The sequence below is a fragment of the Actinia tenebrosa genome, unplaced genomic scaffold, assembly GCF_029948245.1.
Source record: "Actinia tenebrosa isolate PJP-AT-01 unplaced genomic scaffold, QUT_ActTen_1.0 PGA_scaffold0__85_contigs__length_37466705, whole genome shotgun sequence".
Taxonomy (NCBI): domain Eukaryota; kingdom Metazoa; phylum Cnidaria; class Anthozoa; order Actiniaria; family Actiniidae; genus Actinia; species Actinia tenebrosa.
The window spans coordinates 28,507,891-28,532,795 of record NW_028292569.1 but is presented as its reverse complement, the minus strand read 5'-3'; the positions used below and the strand labels follow the sequence as shown (position 1 = coordinate 28,532,795).

Below are 24,905 nucleotides of genomic sequence, written 5' to 3'. Positions count from 1 at the left end.
CAAGCTGTGTTCTTGGGACTTCGCACCGGAGGCCTTTCATCTAACTGGAGTTCCCATAGCGATAATAGTCTTAAAATTCTGCCAGAATCTGCTGTTACATGGCTTATGGCAAGAATACTGTAAAAACATAGAAAGCAAAAGTTCAACTTTGGATAAAATATAAAGACATATTTTTAAAGGATGATGAGGGAAGCAATTCAGATTTGTGTATTAATGAGGGTCGTTTTCATCTTGGTAAGTCTTTCTTAATATTTGTAAAGTCCATATATATATATTTTTTTCAATCCAAAACAGAGTTTAAAAGAAGCTAATTTAATTTTAGCTCTAGGTTTTATCTTGGTAAGTCTTTCTTAGTATTTGTAAAGTCCATATATTTTTTCCAATCCAAAACATAGTTTAAAAGAAGCTAATTTAATTTTAAATTGAAGGTTCTTTGTAAGGCAACGAGGGTCTATCTAGTAGCCATTGTCTAAAGCTACATGATATTAAGCGAGCTTCTTTATGCAGTTTTGACATTGTCCGAGTAATACAGAATTCTTCTCACAACTGGGCTGAGATGTGTTTTTTTAATTTGCAATTGAACGAGAGGAAAATCTCTTCCGATTTAATATTTCGCTTTCATATTTGCTCATGGTTGCTAATGTTTTCTGGTGAATTGGTTTAAATTGCCTTCTTAGAGTAACTGAGTATCATTAAGAATTTTACATTGTAGCCAAGGACTTGGAACAGTATCATTGCTAGAGAAAGAGCAGTGGAGAATGGAAGTAAGGAAAAGAAAGGAAAGAAAAAAGCAACGCGAAAAGGAAGAGAAAGAACGAACGGGGGGAAAAGAGAGAAAGAAGGAAAGAAAGAAATGGAACTATAGTGAAAAAGTATTTAATTATATTTTTACGTTGTTATTCCCTTTTGCCTCCTTCTGTCGGCTCTCTCTCTCTCTCTCTCTCTCTGAATGGGACTATATTTCTCATAATGTAACAGAGAAAGGACTTAACACCAAAGGACTGCATTTAAATCGTGCAGGAATAGGAATCCTTGCGCAAGATTTCAATAAATATCTTAAATCTAAAGCATGATTAAAAGGTAAGGAACCACTAGACGAAACAGATTCCTCTATTCATCCCTCTAGTATTGTCTCAAATACTAATATTGATAAGTCTGACGGTGATAATAGACCTCATTCTATTCCTAATGTTAGAGGTTTTAAAATGGCCTCTTTAAATATAACTAGTCTTGTAGCTCATATAGATGAACTGAGATCATGGGTCATTCAGCAAAATTTTGATCTTCTTTGCATAAATGAGTCAAGGCTCGATCCATCAATCCCAAGTTCAATGGTGAGCATCGAAGGCTATGACATCCATAGGTCTGATAGAAACCGCAATGGAGGGGGAGTTTGTTTATACTTGAAAAAGGGCGTAAATGGGAAAAACCGTAGTGACTTAACTGATGATAAAGTAGAGTCCCTGTGTTTTGAAATCATGAAGCCAAATAGCAAGTCTTTTGCCGTTTTAGCCTGTTATAGGCCTCCTAACTATGATACACGCTCATTTTTCAATATATTTGAAAATGTGTTAACAAAAATAGATTCTGAGTTTAAGGAAATTTATATCCTAGGGGATTTAAACTGTGATTTATTATCTACTAATATTAATCAGCAAACCCGCTATTTGAATACGACTGCTGAATTGTTTCAACTTACGCAGTTAATCACAGAACCGACTAGAGTCACTGAAAAAAGTAAAACCCTCATTGATGTGATCTTAACGAATAGCCCAGATAGGGTAGTCCGAAGTGGAGTGGTTCACATTGGTATCAGTGACCATAGTCTGGTTTATACAATACGGAAAATAGCAATTCCGACAAACAACAATCACTGTAAGATCTCATTTAGATCGGCTAAAAACTTTGACTCCGACAAGTTTCTTATGGATTTAGCAACACTCCCTTGGGATTGTTTGGATAATAAGGAAAGCCCGGATGACATGTGGGACAGATGGAAAGAGTTATTTCTCTCTGTTCTTGACTCGCACGCTCCGATCAAAACAAAACGAATAAGAAACAAGAAGTCTCCCTGGATGACAACTGATTTGAGGAAAGCTATGTACGATAGAGATAAAATGAAACAAAAAGCTACTCAAACGAATTCGAGGGACGACTGGAGTGATTATAAGTCTATTAGAAATCGCGTCAACAACGAGATAAAAAGAGCCAAGAAGTCATATTATGAAAATCATTTTGCACAAAATTCAAAAAACTCAAAGGAGGTCTGGAAAGCTATTAATGAAGTCCTCTCACGAAGGACTAAATCTGGCTCTTATGTAACATCTATCAAAACAGGTGATACATCGATGTGTGACTCGAAGGAAATAGCTGAGGTATTCAATTGTCATTTTTCTGAAATTGGGACTAAATTAGCTTGTTTAATTCCCGATGGACCGACTGCTTATAATGATTATCTAATTAGAATTGGCTCAACATTCACCTTACGACACACATCAGTTGATGAACTTATGAAAATCATTAATTCTATTGACGTTAAAAAAGCGACAGGTCTTGACGGTATACCATCTCATTTCATCAAGATTGCTTCACCAGTAATAAGTCAATCACTAGTGAAGCTATTCAACCAATCAGTTGATAAAGGGATTTTTCCTAACGGCTTGAAACTTGCGAAAGTTACGCCAATTCATAAAGCTAATGACAAAGATGATTTGAATAATTACCGTCCCATTTCGGTCTTACCTACTATTGCTAAGATTTTCGAGAGAATAGTTTTTAACCAGTTATATGAGTATCTAAACTCAAATAATTTACTTTCTCAAAAGCAGTCGGGATTTAGACCGCTTCATTCGACTACTACTGCACTCCTAGAAGCCACAACGGAGTGGCTTACCAATATGGATGAAGGTAAATTGAACTGTGTCACTTTCCTAGATTTTAAAAAAGCTTTTGACACAGTAAATCACTCTATATTTCTCCACAAATTATACTATTATGGGATTGCAGAAGAGTCGATAAAGTGGTTCAAATCTTACCTCACAGATCGTAGTCAGAGATGCTACATAAACCATACCTTATCTAGCTCTAGAACACTCGATTGCGGCATCCCTCAAGGCTCAATCCTTGGGCCATTATTATTTATTATTTACATAAACGATCTGCCAAATAGTGTCAAATTTTCAAATGCTAGAATGTATGCTGATGACACAAGTCTCACCACTTGTGGCACATCACAAAAGACTCTATTTGACGAGGTGAACGCTGATATTTCCAATATTCATAACTGGTTGAAAGCTAACAAACTTAGCTTAAATTCAGCTAAAACAGAGCACATGTTTATTGCTTCTGACGATAAATTGAAAAAAATTACCCCCGAACCACACATATATTTAAATAGCAAACCAATTACTAGAGTCTCTACAGCAAAAACTCTGGGTGTTGTGATTGACGAACGGGTGTCTTGGGCTGCTCATATTGATTACATTTGTAAAAAAATATCTTCTGGATTGAGTGGCATAAGACGAGTCCGCGATTACATCCCCTTGGAGACAGCTATTACCATATATGAGGCTCTCGTTTTACCTTGGTTTGACTATTGTGACGTGGTATGGGATAATTTACCAGTAACGTCTGCTGAAAGATTGCAAAAAATGCAAAATAGAGCTGCAAGAATAATAACAAAAAGCAGCTACGATGTCAGATCTAGTGATATTTTAACTTCTTTAGGCTGGAAAAGCTTACAAAGAAGAAGAAAGGAGCATAAAGCAATAATGATGTTTAAGACTTTAAATGCACTTGCACCAAAATCTGTAAGGGAACTCTTTTATTTTCAAGAAAATACCTACGATTTTCGTGGTAGAGAGAAGTGCTTAAAGTTACCGAAACCCAGCACTGAGTTTTTAAAAAGAGCTCTCTCTTATGACGGTGCAAAAGTGTGGAACTCGTTACCCCAAAGTGTCAGACTGTCCAATAATTTAAAATCTTTTAAGAGGAATCTTTCGTCTGTTGGTCCTTAACACTTTAATTACTATAATATTTTTGGGGGGTAGATGAGAATTTATTTCATAAATCTGTCTATATATTCTTAACGTTATTATTAATTTTTTATATATATTACCTATGAACTCGGTTTTCATGAAAACCAATTTGTACATTGATGAAATTTCCCGAGATTAAATAAAAGACATCTCTCTCTCTCTCTCTCTCTCTCTCTCTCTCTCTCTCTCTCTCTCTCTCTCTCTCTCTCTCTCTCTCTCTCTCTCTCTCTCTCTCTCTCCCCCTCTCTCTCTCTTTTCTTATTCCTCCTCCATCACTGTTACAAAACAACAATAACGAATACGTAACGACAAAACAATTTTCCTTCATTTAACTCTTCAAAGCAGTGTGAATTGTTTTTAGAAAGGTAACTTTTTTATTTGTAGGTCTATGGCCGACCAGTTAATAATAAACTAATCTATACTATATAGCATACAATCAACCCAAAAACTGTGAAAATTAAAACTTGAAAAAAATGGTCAATCGCACTACATCGGAATACAGCTATTGCCAGGTGATCTCGTTTTGACAGCCCATCAAAAACCAGCCAATCAGCGCGCGAAAAAAGATTTCATCAGGCGGACTATCGAATCTACTGGGAGAAAACATGGCGGCCGTAGTCAGAGGAAATAACTATGAATCTTTGCTTCCCTAGCTACGTTATGAACGCGATGCATTTAAAATCCTACCTATTCTTATAACTATTACCTATGGGTCAAATACATGTAGTCAGTTTTGGTTGGTTTGAAATTATCGTGAAACTAGGACACCTGATCAACTATGTACCAACAATTCTTTGCTCACGTTCCCCGAGATCACCTGGTGATGCAACTTGTCTCGCAACATTTTTTTTTCTTATTGCGCTGTAGGTTAAACGCTGCAATGCTCCATGCAACCTGTAGTGAAAATTGCTCCGTATAATAAGGCCTTAGAAGAGATTAGTAGAACTTTTTTCCTTTGTTTTCTTTTGTGTCTATTTGACTATCATACTACTAGAACTACTAGAAACTGTTTCACCGTCTGAGGAAAATCGCTCCAGACACTTCACACGCGTCTACAGAACTATGGTAAACTTTAAAATGAATACGATTTAATCGTATTAACAACTAGTTTGCTACTTTTTGATAAAAGAGCATGCGCAGTAGCATTTTATCAGGTTTACAAACATGAGGCGTAGCCCTGCCACATTAGGGACTTCCTACGATTTGGGTAATGCGTAGGGTCTGGGAACGAGGATAGGGACTTTAAGAATTGCAAAATCTAATAATAATAATAATAATAATAATGATGATAATAGTAATAATAATAATAATGATAATAATAATAATGATAATAATAATAATGATAATAATAATAATTAACATTTATATAGCGCCATTTCCAGAAGGTCAATGGCGCTTCTCTACGACGGCGACTTCTACCGGAAGTGTAAATAACTTCACTTTGGGGTTTCGAGCCTTCAAAATCTGTCTTCCTATGGAGGAATTAACATTACTGACAATGTTTTGAATGAAATCTCCAATGAACAGAACCCTAAAGAGAAATTATTTACACTTCCGGTGGAAGTCGCCGTCGTAGATTTTGCAAATCTTAAAGTCCCTATCCTCGTTCCCAGACCCTACGCATTAGCCAAATCGTAGGGAATGATATTTGATGATAGGGATGATGATGAAGATTATGCATGTCAATAGCAATGACAATAATGACTGATAATATTGAATTTCTATGCTAGACACATTTGGCATTTAAAATCAAATATGGCATGTTTATTTACACTTGGGGCTATTCGTGACATAAAAGTGGATACAATAGTAACCGTGCATTGGTCTTGGAGAACGTTTTGCCTCCTGGGTACAGAGCGGATCAAAAAATCAGATAGGATAGGCTTTACAAGTTTGGAAAAAAAAATTTAGCGCGAAAATTGGATTAAAAATAGAGGATTGGAAGACATTACTTTTATAATGTCAGCATCTCATTAGTACAAAGATCTAAAATCTAAGTATTCATGGCAAACCGTTTTTTATATGAAAGAATATGAATGTTTAAAAAACTGCGCACTTTTGAAAAAACAAATTATCCCTCAAGAGATATGTCTTTTAATATGTGGGGTGGAGGCCTCAAAGACCAGAACTCAGAAATTCATACTAAATTCTTAGGGAGTTTTGCTGCTATGCCATTCAAACTTTCTACATTAATTGATCTTTAAGTGCTGTTTCGGATGGTGTGGGCTGTTTTAATGAAATAAAATCGAGTTACGGATACCAGATTTAAAAATCTCACATTATGGAAGATCTGTATAAAAGAACTGACAAAATCAGCAAAACAGTGAAGAGCCATGCAAAGAGAATGATTGGAACATGTCAAAGCGTGGGCTAGATTTTTTCATTTAAACTAATAACCCAATTCTGCGATTCCTTTTTGACTTGTTTATATAAAATCAATGAAGGCTGACAGGACATCAGTGAAGAAAGGACATGAGAGATGAGAATACGATAGAGTAATAAAAATGTCTGAGACGATTCCGACAGCATTTTGAAAACTGTATATTAGGAATGGCTCAGTTCGTGGCATAAAAGCAATTGTAATCCCAAAAAGAATGTTGAACTGATTAGGGAAAAACACTCAAAAATTAAACAGGATTATATTTATTTAATTATTTTTTATTAATACTTTATTTTGTAACTTTTCTGCTGTGTTTGAGAAAGAATGCAATAGTAATGTGGATGTTTGTTGAAATATTTTTAATTTTTAAAAATGGTCGGACGGACGCACGGGTGGACGGATGGATGGATTGATGGATGGATTGATGGATAGATTGATGGATTGATGTATGGAGGGAGGGAGGGGGGGAAGGAGGGATGGATGGAGGGAGGGATGGATGGACGGATGGACGGATGGATGGACGAACGGACGGACGAACGGACGGACGGACGGACGGACGGACGGATGGATGGATGGACATATTTTGAATAGATATAAGAGCTGTCAGCGTTTGTACGCCATGATGTCTGAAAAACACTCTAGATTAACAATTAAATAATTTGTTTTAGGTAAATGGCGACGTTATCCAACTGGCTCCTACATCATCAGGTAATATAAAGCAATTATAGCTATATCCTAGGAAGCATTTGTGGCAGTAATTGTAGTATCTGTGGCTGCCCCGAGCGTTAGTCTAATGAGTTTCTTTTCTTTTTGTTTTTGTTTTCTACTTTAGGTGGTGAAAAATACCTTTGAATTTAAAGAGATACTTAGATCTTGATTTATTACTCAATAGACCTATCCCGAATTCGCTTGACTGACCACGAAACAATGGTTTGAAGTCGAGACTGAACTTGATTCTTTTATTCATCAAGTTCAACCTCGACTTGAAACCATTGTTTCGTGACCAGTCAAGCGAATTCGGGATAGGTCTATTCTCATAATGAAAAATGCTTATTGTTAGATTTAAATTTAAGTTAAAAATACGTAAAGCCTATAACTGAGATATATCGACATTATAATCATGATAAAAGGCCCACTGGTTTAGTCTGGTTTAGGCTCAGAGAGAGAAAGAGAGAGAGAGAGGGAGGGAGGGGGAGGGAGGGAGGGAGGGAGAAAGGAAGGAAGGAAGGGAGGAAGGGAGGAAGGAAGGAAGGAAGGAAGGAAGGAAGGAAGGAAGGAAGGAAGGAAGGAAGGAAGGAAGGAAGGAAGGAAGGAAGATGAACCACAAAATAAAATGATAAAAATCACTTACCATCCTTGTATCACTGATTCCACAGATTCTCTTCTCCTTGGTTGCTATAGTTACGGACCAGATAACAACTCGACGAAGCAGGTCCTCTCGACTCTATCGACAAACAAGACCGAAATGAGCTGCATAGAAGCATGTGCCACCTCAGCATTCAAAATTGCTCTTTCAAACGACTCTCTCTGCATATGCAGTCATGACAATATCACGTCGAAAATAAACATCACAGACTGCAATCAGACTCACGTGACCTTAACAGGAAATGACGTCAGTAAAATATATTTGCATGTCTATAACACAAGTAGGTTGCTCCCTGGATATTGTGAAGTGTTTGATGAAGTCCGTTTTCAAATTCCGCCAATGGTTACCCTTAACATTACGAAGAACCACGAAGTCGAGCTCGATTTTGGCGATGGGAATGTCTATAGTCTGTCAAACAGGATTTACAACACGAGTTATGTAAGCCATCGATACCTGAAATCAGGACATTATCGAGTGATGTTGAGGTCGAAGTCACACAACGGGTCTGGATGTCACGCATATCGTGACGTCATCGTCCAGCAAGGAGTGGTCGTGCAAGGAATGAGTTGTCCTTCCCATGTAGAGACGATGGCCACGATTTTATGTCGTATGGATGTTCTCACGGGCTCAAATATGACGGTAGACCTGGAGACTGTGAATCAAAAAAATGCAAGAATTAAGCAAGAATTTCAGTTGCAAGGTAATAATAATAATAATAATAATAGTAGTAGTAGTAATAATAATGATGATGGTGATGATGATGATGATGATTAGAACCACGTGCTATCACCATCGGAGCATAAACGATGATACTGCAGGGAATGACACGTGGTCTAAAATGGGAAAGCAACGATAAAAGCTATCCGTGCTCACGTAAAATGATCGGTTTTATCCTATCATCGGACGTTGAGGCATTAGGTAGAGACGAGCGTCCTCAACACGCCTGCTACTCAATTGTATCACAATTTTCGTATTAATAATTAATGATTTGTGAATAATATTTTAGACATAGAAATGGTTAGCGTTGGAAATCTGAGAGCAGAAGTTTCCAGTCAAGTGAACTCGTCTTTGGATGACCAGCAAGGTGGAACGTATGTTATTCCTGGAGAACGCTTTCACACTACCACAGTGTTACAGGCTTGGGAGGTTTTTGCTACTTCTAATTGCTCTGCAAAACTGCAGGTAAACTATTCTGATGAACAACAACAACAACAACAACAACAACTTTATGTGCACTCAGTGTAAAATTACATTGAAGAAATAGAAAACGCGCACGCGTGCTGTGTGCAGTTATAAAGCAAGCGGGGGCTGGCAGAACACGAGAGAAGTGTTAGGAGAAGCACGACACGCAGCGGAGTGCTTCTGACCACTTCTCGATTGTTCTGCCAATCCCCAAGTGCTTTATAAATCCCCACAGCACAGCAAGGGAGTTTTTTATTTCTTTTATAAAATACCAATTACATGAATGATGAAACTGAAAGTACGCGAGCGTGTTGTGGGCTCTCATAAAGCACGCACTCCCAACCAATCAGAACGCGAGATTTAGTACAGTTATTTTATAAAAATGAATAAAAATGTTAGAAAAGAGAAATTACATATATATAAATATTAGAAAGAGGTAAATATAGGAATAAAGGAGCACACTGAGCTACCTAAAACTATATATATAAACTTGTCCGAACTTTTAGGAAAGACAACTAGCGTCGTTTTGATGTCCATCAACACCAGTCGTCCGCCCATCTTCAAGACATATGAATATATGTTGTACAGAGATGTTTCATCTTTAATGCTTACAGTGTATAAATTCATATTTTTTCTAGGTATTTAGACCAACTAGACAATCTAACTGCAGCATGTCATGTTCGTTGTCCACTCTTTTATGTAAGAAATGGTCCCTGTTATCCAACGATAATTGTAACGAAGTGTGCCTCCAAATAAGGTCATGCAACACTAACAAGAACTGTATCCTAAACAATTCATCCTTCGAAACCATCTTTTCACTAGATGTCTCTCTTAACCCTGGATATAACTTCATTTCTGTGCCTAATTCCATGAAAGCAATTTTGGTAGAGTTTGGAGATGTCCTTGGATGGGCTTCAAATGATTCACAATGTATCCAAGCAATCCAAGGTCAAAACCACAACCACGAAGTACTCTACTCTTCATTCGCCTCAAGCTGGAAACCGTTTTCCACTCAAGGAAATGTAACACGGAAAAATGTGTCCTTTGCTCTTCGCGTTCACGGATTCGTTCCTATGGATATAAGCTTTACGTTCTGCCATAGCCAAGCTGAAATAATTTCTGTACGTTCAAAGATTCGGAACTTGATTTCTACAGTGGAAAATTCAAGGTTTAATGAAACGGTCGTCGTGCAAGTGCCAGTGAGTGGTACGTGGTATCGAATTGATGACTTCATGGTGGTTAATGAAAGTCGTGAAGTGATAATCAAAGCAGACAAGGGGACAAATCTAACTTGTATCTTAAAGCTTCCCAATAGGGATATCGTCTATTCGCCTTTCATAAATGGGAATCAAACTGAAGGATTGGACTACCACGTAATGGTAACCTTTCATAAAAGTGAAGTGGTGGGGATTTCGTTCAAAATTTCTAACCTGGTTTCTGAAAAATATGTTTCAAAGAGTACAACAGTTCGAATCCAAGTCAAGGGCCTTAGAGCTTCTATTAAGTATGCTGAATTTGCTTATCAAAATGCTGAGACCTTCTACAACGCGAGTATCCTTCAAGGAAACTTTGTTGAATATCATTGGATATTCGAGGATCCGAAGAAACCGTACGTCAACAAATCGACAACTGCTTCGCATGTTTTTCAAAACCTAGGGAAATTTAAGGCCACACTTTATGCGCATAACAGCGCATCCTACGAAGGAGCGACCATCCCAACACTCGTAATCCCGAATCCTCTATGTATCCAAATACCAATGTATGTCAAGGCAGGGGTCCCACAAGCTATAGGCTGCCAGGTTCTATGGCCTGAAGGCACACCTCAATCGTTTTATCAGAAGTTTAATCTATCGGCTCGAAAAGGTGCTGACATGCCTGAAAAGGTCGATACAATTTTAGATTTTGGCGATGGGAAAACAATGTTGAAGAATTCCAGTGTAGAACTAGTGTACCATACTTTCGCTAGCGGTAAGAATAAGGCTGAGAATATCAAATGCACTGTGCAAAATCATCCAGAACTGAATATAAAGAAGAATGTAAAAGTTTTAGAAGCAATATCTGGGGTTCAAATCCACACCAACTGCTCTAGAAATATTTCTATCGGAACTATGTGTAACTTCGAGGCAATATTTACAGGAGATTTGGGTCAATGTCGTTGGGCGATAAATGACAAAGATGACACGTTTTTTCCATCTGGAAACTGCGCCATAGACTACAAATTTGAAAGGGCAAATGAATATGAAGTTAGTGTTAATGTCAGTAACCAAGTATCCTCGTTGTTTGAAAATTCTACTTTTGTGGTTTCTCGTCACCACATTTCTGCTACCGCAACCACCACAATATCTATTTATCCAACCAAAACCATCGTCATGGAAACAGCTACCTTAGCTACCTTAAATATTAGTGCAACATCAATAGATGTCACGTCAGCTGTTGTTATGGAAACCTCAAGCATTTCCCCCTCCACCACTAATATCCTAATTTCCTCAATAACTCCCAACTTGACCGTCACAGATTTGATCCTTGTATGTCCAAATTATGGTGCTGTTGGAAAAGAGGTAGTATTTGAAGCATATTTAACCTCTGGTGCACCGTTATCTTACTCGTGGAAAATAGATACGTCAGTGCTTTCTAAAGCGAGGAGACGTTTATACCATGTATTCAAAAGTCCAGACATTTACTCAGTAACTAGCGAAGTGACAAGCAGCAATGGTAATCTTTCTCGTACCTGTCGAGTTACGGTGCAGGAGTTGGTAAAGGGATTCAGGATTACAAAGCTTGAACTTCGAAAAGACTTGAAAGTTGAGATTGGATTTGAGGTCCTTCGGGGTACCAACGTAACTTACGAAGTCGATTTTGGAGAAGAAGGTAAGTGTGAATTATGAATTGAATGGTTTTAGACTCGGATACAAATAAACGGATAACCGAACTAAAATGAAATTTAGAAAGAAAAAAGAGTAACAAAACAAAAAGGAAAAAGGAAAAATGAGAATTAAAAATAAAGAGAAAAAGAAAAACAGGAAAGTAAATAAGAGAACACAAAAGATAGTTAAAAGAATGTTCGGATCAAAACCTTGCATTTTTCTAATCTCAAGTTTACACTTCAATAATCCCCTTCACAGTTCCCTGCGCCATCTTGAAAGGTAGCCGTGTCTTTGCATCGAAGCGAGACGAATGGTGAGCTTGCAGTGTTAGAGACCTTTTTTAACACCTTGAACAATTATTCACATGTCTCTATCATTGCAAGCTCACCGTTCGTCTCACTTCAATGCAAAGACACGGCTACCTTTCAAGATGGCGCAGGGAACTGTGAAGGGGACTATTCCCATCATCTATTTATTTCATACGATTCCTTCCGAAGGTGTGCCTAAAGCAAAGGAACTTCTTAACTCATCGCCATCGATCATATCACTGATACACCAATACAAAACCCCACGACAATACACTATATCTATCCATATTTCAAGTCTGGTTGGACCAAATAAAACTATAAACAGTACGCTCCTAGTGGTAGATGGCTCATGCACTATACATGACGTCACTATCGAGGGCGGGTCACGTGACTCCAGCTCGGCGCCAATCATACTCCCACAGTATGAATATTCTGTTGCAACACGAGTAAACGCAAGCTGTGATGCTGCAGGTACATTCTCTTACACATGGATGATTTCTAATGTTGCCAACGAATCAACGGCTGAGAGGATGGTCAAAATACCTGAAGAAGTTTCGCTGGACGGTAGGGAATTGGTCCTTCCATCCTATACCTTACCTTATGGATTGAACAAATTGATTGCTATGGTGAAGGTGAATCCACATGGCATTTCGAAGTCTGTAATTGGGTACGTTAAGGTCCGTGAGCCAGATCTGGTTGCACTGATTGACTGTGGTCATGTACGCACGGTGTCACGTGAGCGTGAGGTTGTTTTTAACGCATCGAGGTCTTACGATCCAGGCACCTCGGCAACAGACAGTTCATCGCTGTTTTTCAAGTGGTCTTGTGATTGCAAGGGGAATGATTCGTGGATAGGAGATGATATACCACGTAATAACTCAATCCTTTATGTCCCCAAAATGCGGTTGAGTAACGGCGAGTGTAGCTTTCTTGTCGAAGTTACAAAAGGCACAAGAAAAGCCTCTGCCAAACAGACAATCAATGTTGTAGGTGGCAACTTCCACTCATTGTGTTTCAGGTAAGCTATTTCTATTTTCACCCCTAAAGCAGCCATGAAACGAGTACGCGCGGAATGTTATCATGACTTTCTGGGTGTGATTCCTAGGTGAGAAGCATTATGAATGCCCCCGGGTCGGCAGTTGCGTATTTAAGCGAGAAAATCCAAGGTTTCGACCTCATTTGCTCTGGTTCGCTTTACCAGTCAGTGCTAGACGGATTTTTGACCCCACCCACCTCCCCTTCGGCGACGTTTCTCCATTATAACAGCTCAGTCCGGTAGCTTAATCACAGCCTCGGCAAAACTCGTGTTCCCAAAACTTAAACGCGTGTATGAGGCGAATGGCTGTTTTGGCGCGGTGAAAATTATATACCATTTTCAATGAAAAAGAAATATCTATATAGTGATTCTACAACGACATACGAATCTTCCGATGCGGATACAGATGGGGGGATGAGATAAAAATAGAATAATTAATAAATAATAATTAATTAATAACAGTAATTTTTAATAATTGATAATAATTGATAATAAGTAATAATCAATAATTATTTATTATTAATAAAATTGTTGTTAGCTATTACTTATTAATAATCTCATTGACAGATGTATCCAGAACTGTGATAAAAAAGTCCATCTGAACAAAGCCGTTGTTTTCTTCTCCACAACCTGCCAAGAAAACAAAAACCTCTCCTGCACTTGGAAGCTGACTCAATCAAGTGGACATAATGTGAAGAAAAGGTCGCTTCCCTTTGAGTCCTACAAGTTTGTCATTAGCCAAGGAGATTTCAAGCCTAATCATACTTATACAGTGTCATTAGAGGCTATAATTAATGGTGTAAGACTGAGCAATGATTATCGCCTTAAAACGGACAATGTTCCTGAAGGAGGTGCTTGTAGTATATCTCCAAGCCATGGAAAAGTCATTGAAACGACGTTTCAAATAAAATGCAATGGATGGGGTGATGAGGATAGCCCTTTGTGGTATGAGTATTACTATATTGATCCTGATACTGGACCGACCATGATGGCATATGGTTGGCAACCGCAGTCACCTTTGTTGTACCTTCCAAATGGACAAGAATCGGAGAACTACACGTTAGGATTGCACGTTGATATTGTTGATGTCTTGGGATCACGAAAGAGAGTTCCTTTACATGCGACCGTAAGTTCATACATGTAAATACAGGGCCGTAGCCAGACCAAAATGTTTACCGAGGCAAAAGAGCGACGAAGGGGGAGTCTCTAGAACTAGGGTTTTGGAAGGTTCCTTCCAAAATAGTTTTCCTTTTTTAACTCTCAATATTCGCGACTGTAGTTTTAATCGGAAGGTTTAGTGCTCATATGTAATTACTTTAAAATTTGCAGTGCGAAGAACGCTCAAAGGGTCTGTCATTCCCTGCTAGCAAAACCTATTTTCCTTTTGTTTTGGTGGAGTGAGACAAATAGACTCTGCCGATGTAGGACGTTATACTTGTCGCGCCTGCGTGGCGTAACTTAACAACGCCGTCATGATTTTGACTGCCGCTCTCGTCAAACGTTACATTTGATGCGCACAACGTGTACCCGGTTAACAACCGGTTTTAAAACTGGTTTCATTCGCGTACGGTTGTGGACGGCGGTGTATTAAAGGAAACGCTCTACATCGGCAGTCTCCCTCCTCCCCGCCTAAAAGAAGGGCGAGAAAAAAGGGGGAGAAAGAGGAGAGACGACAATACGTAGATACATGATTTCTCTTACTTTTCGCTTCCAATGAATCAGGTGATGGGGTTTAGTAAGGATGATGGACCGATCGGTGCCATACTCAACAGCTACGTTAACGGTCCCTCAAGCATTCTGGAAGAAATGTACAACCGCGGTGATGACCAACAGGCAATCCAGTTCATGACGACTATATCATCTGTGTTGAATGAAGATTCTCTGGCACAAACTGAATCTAAAGGACAAGGCGAGAGAGAAAAGGTGTGTTAATGCACTTCTGATGTACCGCGTTTCACTGTACCATCGCCTGAAGTAATAAACATGTAAACAGAGATCGAGAGGCGAGGGTCGTCACTGTTACTCCTAGCAACCATACTTTGTGTTTGTTTACAGGTTCGCACAACTCTCACCAAGGAGTTTTCAAATAAAACAATTTCAAGTTTTCCAAGTCTTAGACAAGTTTTAGGAGGTCTACGAAGTGCGACGAAAATAACAAATGAAGTAACGTCCGACGCACAGGTAAATAGTTCTCCTTCGTAGCCGTCATTAGTTTCGGTCCCAGATCCTCCCGGGCCCACTAAGTGGAGAGGGCTCGGGAGGATCTGGGACCGAAACTAATGCCAAGGAGACTAACAGGTAAAGTAATTGGTTGGTGTCACTTGACGTCATTTCCTGTCTTGTGTGGAATGTGCATCAGCCGAATCTCAAGTTTTTAATGGAATTCTTTCTGGTTGACCGCACACAGTGGTCAGTGAACACCATTTGGATCAGATAAGGAGATTAAAAGACTTTTATCAGCTGATTGAAACCCAGCAATTCATTTGGCACGTTTTTTTATTTTTGATGTTAATTAGCTTATTAATTAGGTACACTCCTAACACAATAATGTATGTTAAGGTCTATGGTGCAAAAGGATATGAAAACATGGCATCGACACTAGCAAAAAAACATGTGCACAAGCCAATAGAGAAAGAAGCTGATGCCATTGTCAAAGGTTTGTCCGATGTTCTGGATTCGTCAAAGATGACGTCAAACAAGGCAAGAGACGACGAAAAAATGCAGATTGATTGGATGGATAACAGTAATGCTATCAAGAGCCAGGAAATGTTAAGAAAGGTATAGGAAATATCATACATATAGGGGCAAGGTCAAAACAGGGGTACAAAATAGGGACCCGATTTTATTGATTTAGGTCGTGAGTACGAATCTAGCTGATCTGTAAAACAATGTTAACCAATCAGTATCGAGAAAATTTTCAAAAGTGACGGATACAAAAGTGATGGATGTATGGAGTAGATGGATGGATAGCTGTGGAGGATGGATGGATGGGAAAAGGATGGGAAAATGTGGACAATGGATAAAATGAAGGAATAAAGGAAGCAAGGAAGCAAGGAAGGAGGGAAGGAAGGAAGGAAGGAAGGAAGGAAGGAAGGAAGGAAGGAAGGAAGGAAGGAAGGAGGTAAGGATATCGCAACAGTTGAATATCTATCGCACAAAATCAACGAACCAATAGAATTTTTTTATTATTATTATTATTATTATTATTATTATTATTATTATTATTATTATTATTATATTGTAATTACCTATACGTAGCGAGATTTACGATTGTATTTCGGGAAAATCTCAATAAAGTTTTCATTATTTCATAATTTAGAGCCAGCAGGCAGCCACTACGTGTCTTAATGGAGCAGATCAAACAGCACGTGCATTGGTACGACGAAAAAAACCCGGTGATTCGCCAAGTCTCGTACAAAGCGGCAACCTCGAAATAGCTGTCCAGAGACAACCAACCAGTGATGTCGGTGGTATGAATCTAGACCGAACAGGATCGACTTTCACTTTGCCATCGGACGGAATACAAGACAAAACGAATGGGTTTGAATTCGTTGATGCTAAGGTAAGTCCAGGATGAAACGAAGATTGTTCAATCATATTTAAACAACGGTTCGCTTGAAAGGAAATACCTAATACCTAATACCTAAGAAAAATCTAATATTGTTTTGTTTTGTTTTGTTTTGTTTTGTTTGTTTTTGTTTTGTTTTGTTTTGTTTTGTTTTGTTTTGTTTTGTTTGTTTTTGTTTTGTTTTGTTTTGTTTTGTTTTGTTTTGTTTGTTGTTGTTGTTGTTCTTACAACTTTTACAAACAAATGTATGCTGGCAAAATAAATGTCGACATGCGTGTCTTGAGTGAAATGAAATGAATAAAAAAAATGAGTGAGTTAAAGGGTTAATTCTTTTCAATCTATAAAAAAAATAAACATTCCGACGATTTTCTTGGCTTCCACAGGTTTTGACAGTCAAGGAGTCGCCTTTCCCAAACCAAGGCCTAACGCCGATTAACAGTCAAGTATCGAGTCTAGAGCTACAAGACCCAAGTGGCAATCCCATTCCTATCAATAATTTGTCCCAGCCTATTTCTATTTTCTTGAATAATGCTAAAACAACAGAGCTCCAAAGCAACATCAGCGGTGTTCTGGATCACGAACAATGTATAAACATTACAGTATATAAAATCAAAGTAACGGAAGAAGACGCATCTATTTACCTGGAAGCAAACTGTTCCTCACAAGACACCAAACATTACAGCCATTGCATTTTGATGTGGAGAAAAAACAACCATCCGGACTTCGTGGAACACAACCATTCCTGGAAAATAAGTCAAATGAATGGAACATTTAAGACTTTACTTACAAGTGAAATGCTTAACGGGACTGGGGATTACTTTCTCGGGATCTCACGGGATAGATCCCGAAACATTTCGTGTGATGAGAAGAGAAATACCTCTGTCATCTTTAATGTAACAGTCAATGTGGTCAACTGTTTGTATTGGGACGAGGGAAAGCAAAATTGGAGTAATACCGGTTGTCAGGTAAAAGCTGAGGACAGAAGTGTTTGAATCTAAAAATAGAAATATCAGACAGTAAGAGGTACCGAAGATTTTTTCTTAACGTTTTTCTAAAAGTTCCCTTTCCTTTAGTTTTCCACCTAAAAATGATGCATTTTGAGCGTACCCTAGAAAACAGCTTTCATGGTTTGAGCTTATTGACTTAGCGAGAGCTCCCGCGTTTGTTGGCGCGCGTCTGCATTTTGTAAGAGTTAATTACCGAGAACGGAGGCAATAAGCCATATACATCCCGAGGGCCGCAGGCCCGAGGGATGTATAGGCTTTTTGCCGACGTTCGAGGTAATTAAGTATTTCATTTATCAATTGAGAAGGTTTTCTATCAAATGTTGCTCATTACAAATGCGAACGGTCTATATATAGTTATTAACCGGGTTAATAACTATATATTGACCTCGCATTTATGAGGGTTATAACAAAAATAAAGCCTTGTGAATAACAAAGAAAACCGTGTCAATTGAGAAATAATGGTGCGAAAGTTCCCGCCAAATCCGGAATTACATGAATATAAGCGAAAGAGAAAACCATTCAGTCAAGAAGGGCTTTTCTGTTATGCCAAAATGAAACTTTAAGGAATTTCTCAAACTTTTTCCTCTCAAAAACATTGTATGAAATTAATATATACCATGTAATACTCAGTTATATATAAATATATGAAATGGAAACCAATTAAAATTAAAATCAAAATCAAAATCAAAATCAAAATCAAAATCAAAATCAAAATCAAAATCAAAATCAAAATCAAAATCAAAATCAAAATCAAAATCAAAATCAAAATCAAAATCAAAATCAAAATCAAAATTAAAATTAAAATCAAAATTAAAATTAAAATCAAAACTAAAATCAAAATCAAAATCAAAATTAAAATCAAAATCAAAATCAAAATCAAAATCAAAATCAAAATCAAAATCAAAATCAAAATTAAAATTAAAATCAAAATCAAAATCAAAATTCAAAATCAAAAATCAAAATCAAAATCAAAATCAAAATCAAATTAAAATCAAAATCAAAATCAAAAATCAAAATCAAAATCAAAATCAAAATCAAAATCAAAATCAAAATCAGAATCAAAATCAAAATCAAAATCAAAATCAAAATCAAAATCAAAATCAAAATCAAAATCAAAATCAAAATCAAAATCAAAATCAAAATCAAAATCAAAATCAAAATCAAAATTCAAATTCTTGGAGGGGGCTGCCACAAATCGAAGCCTTCCCCTTACGTCCACAAGCCTTAATTTACTGTTTTCAAAGCTAGAGTACAAATGCAGTTCTGTCATTGTTTTTTTCGTTTTTTTTTGTCCAGGACCTCTCTGAAAATCATTGATGTGAGAGAGCGTTGCTGGAGCAAGTATATATTTTATTTTATTTATTTTTGCAATAAAGATCATTATTTTTATTTTGATAGGTTGCTCCCCAAACGAATCAGCATCGTATTCACTGCTTGTGCAACCATCTCACTTGGTTTGGAAGCAAGATATTTATTCCCCCTAACAGTTTGGATCTTGAAAAAATCGCTTTGAGGATTTCTGACCCCTCATACTACTTGCCTGTCCTGGCTGTACTATGCACTATATGGTTGGTCTATGCATTAGCGATATTATGGGCACGCCGTGCTGATAAACGTGATGTTCTAAAGGTAAGTCTTCTTTCACTTGGTCATTCTTGTCACAACTTCTGAGAATCAAAGCAGGCGTAGGAGTAACGTGCTTTTCATCTCTTGGGTTTGGGTTCAATTTCTCGATCAGGCATCATATGTGAGATAATTCGATTTGTGAGTTAGTCGTGTTAAGACATGGATCAGCCTAGAGGTCGTTTCAGGGTTCGATCTGTGAGTTAGTCGTGCCCTGACTTAGATCAGCCCAGAGGTTGTTTCAGGGTTCTATCTGTGAGTTAACCATGCCCTGACTTAGATCAGCCCAGAGGTTGTTTCAGGGTTCGACCTGTGAGTTAGGCGTGCCCTGACTTTGATCAGCCCAGAGGTTGTTTCAGGGTTCTATCTGTGAGTAAGCCATGCCCTGACTTAGATCCACCCAGGGCTTGACAAAAACGGGTAGTATTTCTTTCTTTCAACTATCTTCTTTCATTTTTATGGTTCAAGACCGAAGTGATGATTAGCCCAAGTAACCAGCCCGGTAACAAGTACATCTACGAAGTAGCGGTAACTACAGGAATTCGCAGGCACGCTGGCACGACAGCCAATACAGCAATAATGATATACGGAGAGCTCCACGACAGTGAACCTTACCTCCTGACAGACAACGCATCTCACAGGACACTCCAACGAGGGACAGCGTCGTCTTTTCTCCTCACGACTAAAGAATCACTAGGGCCACTTTTACATATCAGAATATGGCATGACAACAAAGGCAAAGACCCGGCTCTGTTCCTAAAACACATTGTAGTACGCGATATTCAAACTGGAGAGATCTCCCATTTTTTATGTAACAGATGGTTTGCCGTAGACGAAGGAGACGGGATGATCGATAGAGTTCTACCCATTACCAGCGAAGAAGAAATGGCGCAGTTTTCTCAAATGTTCTTGGCGAAAACCAAAAAAGATTTGACTGACTCGCATCTTTGGTTTTCTGTTATCTGGCGACCACCGCATAGTCCTTTCACTCGCGTCCAGAGAGTCTCCTGTTGCCTTTCTCTTCTTCTTTGCACGATGATGGCCAACGCTATGTGGTACGAAAAAGACAAGGGAAGCTACACTGCAGTGGATCTTGGACCGTTTCAATTTTCCTGGGAACAGATTTCCATTGGCATCATGAGCAGCCTCGTAGTTTTTCCTATTAACCTTATTCTAGTTCAAATCTTCCGTCACAGTAAGCTGAGAAGGTCTCCTGATATCCCTAAGAAGCAACAGAAAGCAGACAGCAACAAAGTAACACCTATGAAACTCGTACCCACGTTCATGCCAAGTAGCTATCATCCACTGAAGAACGAAAGATCGTCTTCTTTGCAGCTGAGCCAAATGGAACAGGAAGGCTGTAAAAATCATAACAGTCTTAAACACCCGAGAGCTGGGTTCTTACCTTTGAGGTTGGCGGCTGTCTTTGTCATTCCTCGTATTTCGAAGAGTTCAAAACAAGTTGAGAGCAGCAGGGAAGACTGCTGCAACAATTTAATAGCACCTTCCATGAAGGAGGAAGAACGAAAGGAGACAAAAAGAAAAGCTTTTCGAGGTCTTCCGTATTGGTGCTTCTACATCGGATGGGCAGGTATCGCTGTCACTTCACTTACATCTACAGCTGTCACCCTAATGTATGGGATAGAATTTGGCAGACGAACTTCAGAAAAGTGGCTTTTTTCCATGTTTGTTTCCGTCACTCAAGATATTTTCGTCAGCCAACCCCTAAAAGTCATCGTTTTCGCTGTCATCTTTGCATTTATTATAAAGAAACCGAACTTAAACGATCACTCGGATAAGGAAAGCGATATGGGAAAAAGACAACGTTTGACCCAGAGCCAATCAATGCATTGCACGACAATCCAAGCCCCATGTGTTCCCGTCACAATACCTTCTGAGGACACTCTCGAAATGGCGAGAAAGAAAAGGTTCCAAGAAAAACAGATGGCTGTTATTCTTTCAGATATTGTGACATATATGTTTTTCTTGTTGATAATTTTACTGATATCGTATGGACAGAGGGATAAGAGCTCTTTCTTGCAGAAAGAATCGGTGGAAGGATTAGTGATGAGGACGAATTATAGCGGATTGTCAAAGGGATATCGACCGGACCAATTTCAAAAGGTAAACTTTTTTAGTCAAAATTAACAGAGTCGATAAAACTAGATTTGGGACCAAGATACCGATAGCAACAAGGGATGGAGGGATGGAGGGATGGAGGGATGGAGGGATGGAGGGATGGAGGGATGGAGGAATGGAGGGATGGAGGGATGGAGGGATGGAGGAATGGGGGGATGGAGAGATGGAGGGATGGATGGGATGGATGATACCACAATATTGAAAATTGTCTTTTCAACGCGGGCGAGAGTAAGCAAAGCTTGTATCAGTAACTTTAAAAAACTTTTACTTAACTCTCCAGGCGTCCAAGGTTGCAGATGTATGGCAATGGCTAGAGAACGTGTTACTGCCGATCATGTACAACATTCAATGGTATTACTACACAGGTCGACCCACTCCATTCATTGATGGCGGTTCTGGAATGAGCGTAGGAGTAGCTAGGCTACGGCAATTGAGGATTAAAAAAGGTTTGTATTTTTGCTGGTTTTCAAAGTCTCCCAAAACAATTTTCCTTGCTTTATCTTATTTTATTAGTTTCGTTTCGTATCGATTTGCTTTTTGTTTTGTCCTGTTTTGCTGTGCTTTCCTTTACTGTTTCTTTTTTTTGTTTTGTTTTTTTTTTTGTTTTTTTTTTTTGTTTGTTGTTGTTGTTTTGTTTTGTTTTTTGTTTTTTGTTTTGCGATTGAATCGTAAAAAGTAACTATAATGTATTTTACTTCAATAACGCAGTGATTGGTTGCCCAATGGGCATCTTTAACGATACCACGGCCATCTTCAATCGCAAGGCATTACGGGTCATTCAGGAGACAAAACCAAACTAAGATCCTGTTACGGACCCCACGATCTTTGAGAATCTTTCTCAGTTGTGGAACGGTCCATTTTTAAAAATTCATCTCTTGTGAAAATGCCTTGTCATGAATCGTAAATATCAGTCGACGCCATTACTGTAACAAAGCTTTACATTTGCCCCCTAGATGACCCATATTGTCTTGTCATTCAAGATGGCCGCCGTATCGTCGAAGTAGTCCATTCTTCCAAACCAGTGTCTCATCCATAAGCGCTCGAAAGTGCGCCCTTTACCTACCCTTCGTGTATTTTGGGCTTGGTATCCAACATGCAACAAATCCTTCACAAACCATTTTTGAAATAGCTCAATGTGGACCAACAAGCCAGTTGAATGTGCTTACCTTTTTTTATTTCAGGTGGTTGCCAAGTCCCTGATGGTGCCAGCTTTCTTTTAACCAAATGCACAATGCCATATTCCATGACATCCGAAGACGAAAACAGCTACCTACCAGGATGGGTAGCCACCAACACATCCAATCCTTCCCATGATCCTCTTTGGCATTACAGCAGCGCAACTCAACTACGAGGCTTTCCTGTGATTGGTAACATCGAGACGTACTCTGGTGGTGGATATGTGCTGAAGTTTTCTCCGATTTACTACAAAGCGTTACAGCAAATCCACAAGGCTAAAGACCAGTTGTGGATTGATAAATTTTCCAAGGCTGTTTTTGTTGAATTCAACTTGTATAACCCATCAAGCAATCTCTTCACTGCTTGCATAGTATTGATAGAATTTATGCAATCGGGAGGCTTTACTATCAAGCACGAGTTCCTCACGTATCGCTTGTATCGATACGTCGGAGACTTTCAGCTTTTCGTCGTCGCAATGGAAGTGTTCTTTCTCCTTTTTGTCACCTACTTCACCTATCGAGAAGGAAAAAGTATATACAAGAATCGCTGTCAGTACTTCAAGTCATCATGGGTCTGGATCGAAATTATCATTATCATATTATCTTGGGTCACTATTGCACATTATTTTATTTGCTTTGGGATAAGAAAATGGACTCTACAACAGTATCTTAGCGACCCTAGTAACTTTACAAACTTTCATTATATTTCCACCTGGCAACAGGTGTTTGAGAACTTCATGGCTTTGACGGTGTTCGTTGCTTTCTTCAAGATTATCAAGCTTTTGAACTTTAACAAAAGAATGTACATCCTTGCGCACACCTTGAAGCATGCAGCAAAAGATCTTGGCAGCTATTGGTGCATCTTTTTACTTGTTTTCTTTGCGTTTTCTCAGCTGTATTTTCTCATGCTCGGGAGCGAATATCTTTCGTTCAGCACCTTTATTCGTTCCATGGAAAAGCTTCTCAGTGTCATTCTTGGCAAATTCAGTTTTGAGGAATTCATGAACCCTTTCAGGATTCTAGGAGCTATAACTTTCATCCTTTACATGATTGTGATGAAGTTTTTGCTCCTCAACATCCTTATAGTTCTCGTTATTTCCTCGTTTCAAGAGGTGAAGCAATCGAACAAAAAACTCAAGAATGACTTTGAAATAGTTGACTTTATGGTAGAACAACTGAAAGCTCTTTCGGGGATGCGTTTTCTTAATAAACGAGGATTCACTATGGACAGAACTGATACCATTTCAGAATCTATCAGTGATAGAGAAAACCAAACTTTCGATAGTTCACATGCACATGGACAGCTCAACGAACTGCTACTTCGCGTTGATAAATTAGAGTCATTGCTAATGGAGCAAGATTATTGTGATACGTTTGATGAATTGTTGTACAAGTATTTGTGTGTTCATAGACGCGGGAAGACTCTGGTTAAAGAAAACGATGCGCGTAAAAAAACGTTTGGGGATCGCCTCGAAATCACTAAAACTAGAATCTAGTTTAACAAGGTCGTGGGAAACATAAGATTTCAAGGGAATTTTATAAATCCATTTGCGAAACTCTGTAATCCATCGTAGAAGTAGTGGAACTTTCTATTTCGCTTACAGACGAATGAACCAAATAAAACATTGTACATGGTGGTCATGTGTTGTGTTATATCATCCAACATGGTGGTCATGTCTTTTGTTATATCATCCAACATGGTGACCATGTCTTTTGTTATATATCATCCAACATGGTGGTCATGTCTTTTGTTATATCATCCAACATGGTGGCCATGTCTTTTGTTGTATCATCCAACATGGTGGTCATGTCTTTTGTTATATCATCCAAAATGGTGGTCGGCTTTTGTTATATCATCCAACATGGTGAATATGTCTTTTGTTATATCATCCAACATGGTGGTCATGTCTTTTGTTATATCATTCAACATGGTGGCCATGTCTTTTGTTATATCATCCAACATGGTGGTCATGTCTTTTGTTATATCATCAAACATGGTGACCATGTATTTTGTTATATATCATCCAACATAGTGGCCATGTCTTTTGTTGTATCATCCAACATGGTGGTCATGTCTTTTGTTATATCATCCAAAATGGTGGTCATGTCTTTTGTTATATCATCCAACATGGTGAATATGTCTTTTCTTATATCATCCAACATGGTGGTCATGTCTTTTGTTATATCATTCAACATGGTGGCCATGTCTTTTGTCATATC

The 24,905-nt window shown here is 38.5% G+C and overlaps 3 protein-coding genes across 3 annotated transcripts in view; 2 read left to right on the top strand and 1 right to left on the bottom strand.

The window, feature by feature from the left end:
• The window catches only part of LOC148914013 (uncharacterized), a 190,900-nt gene that overhangs the window by 134,813 nt on the left and 31,182 nt on the right, over positions 1 to 24,905 (top strand). The gene's annotated exons all lie outside the window — the stretch shown is intronic.
• LOC116297243 (polycystin family receptor for egg jelly-like) lies at positions 40 to 24,322 on the top strand. The gene is made up of 16 exons (XM_089025931.1): positions 40 to 234; positions 7,086 to 7,125; positions 7,794 to 8,483; positions 8,790 to 8,965; positions 9,604 to 11,833; positions 12,327 to 13,155; positions 13,741 to 14,299; positions 14,896 to 15,096; positions 15,229 to 15,354; positions 15,733 to 15,951; positions 16,493 to 16,735; positions 17,125 to 17,706; positions 19,147 to 19,377; positions 19,840 to 21,495; positions 21,791 to 21,956; positions 22,692 to 24,322. Exons 1-16 carry the CDS (start codon positions 181 to 183, stop codon positions 24,179 to 24,181), a joined length of 9,492 nt encoding a protein of 3,163 aa, XP_088882057.1. The 5' UTR covers positions 40 to 180; the 3' UTR covers positions 24,182 to 24,322.
• The window catches only part of LOC116297239 (chitobiosyldiphosphodolichol beta-mannosyltransferase), a 26,047-nt gene continuing 24,297 nt past the window's right edge, over positions 23,156 to 24,905 (bottom strand). Inside the window, exon 16 of the mRNA XM_089038988.1 lies at positions 23,156 to 23,199. The gene's annotated coding sequence lies outside the window, so the exon portion shown is untranslated. The remainder of the gene's footprint in view (positions 23,200 to 24,905) is intronic.

Coding starts and splice junctions, on each gene's coding strand:
- LOC116297243 (XM_089025931.1), top strand. CDS start 181: ATGATGAGGGAAGCAATTCAGATTTGTGTATTAATGAGGGTCGTTTTC. Junction 8,484..8,789: donor GCAAGAATTTCAGTTGCAAG/GTAATAATAATA, acceptor ATAATATTTTAG/ACATAGAAATGGTTAGCGTT. Junction 21,957..22,691: donor GCAATTGAGGATTAAAAAAG/GTTTGTATTTTT, acceptor TTTTTATTTCAG/GTGGTTGCCAAGTCCCTGAT.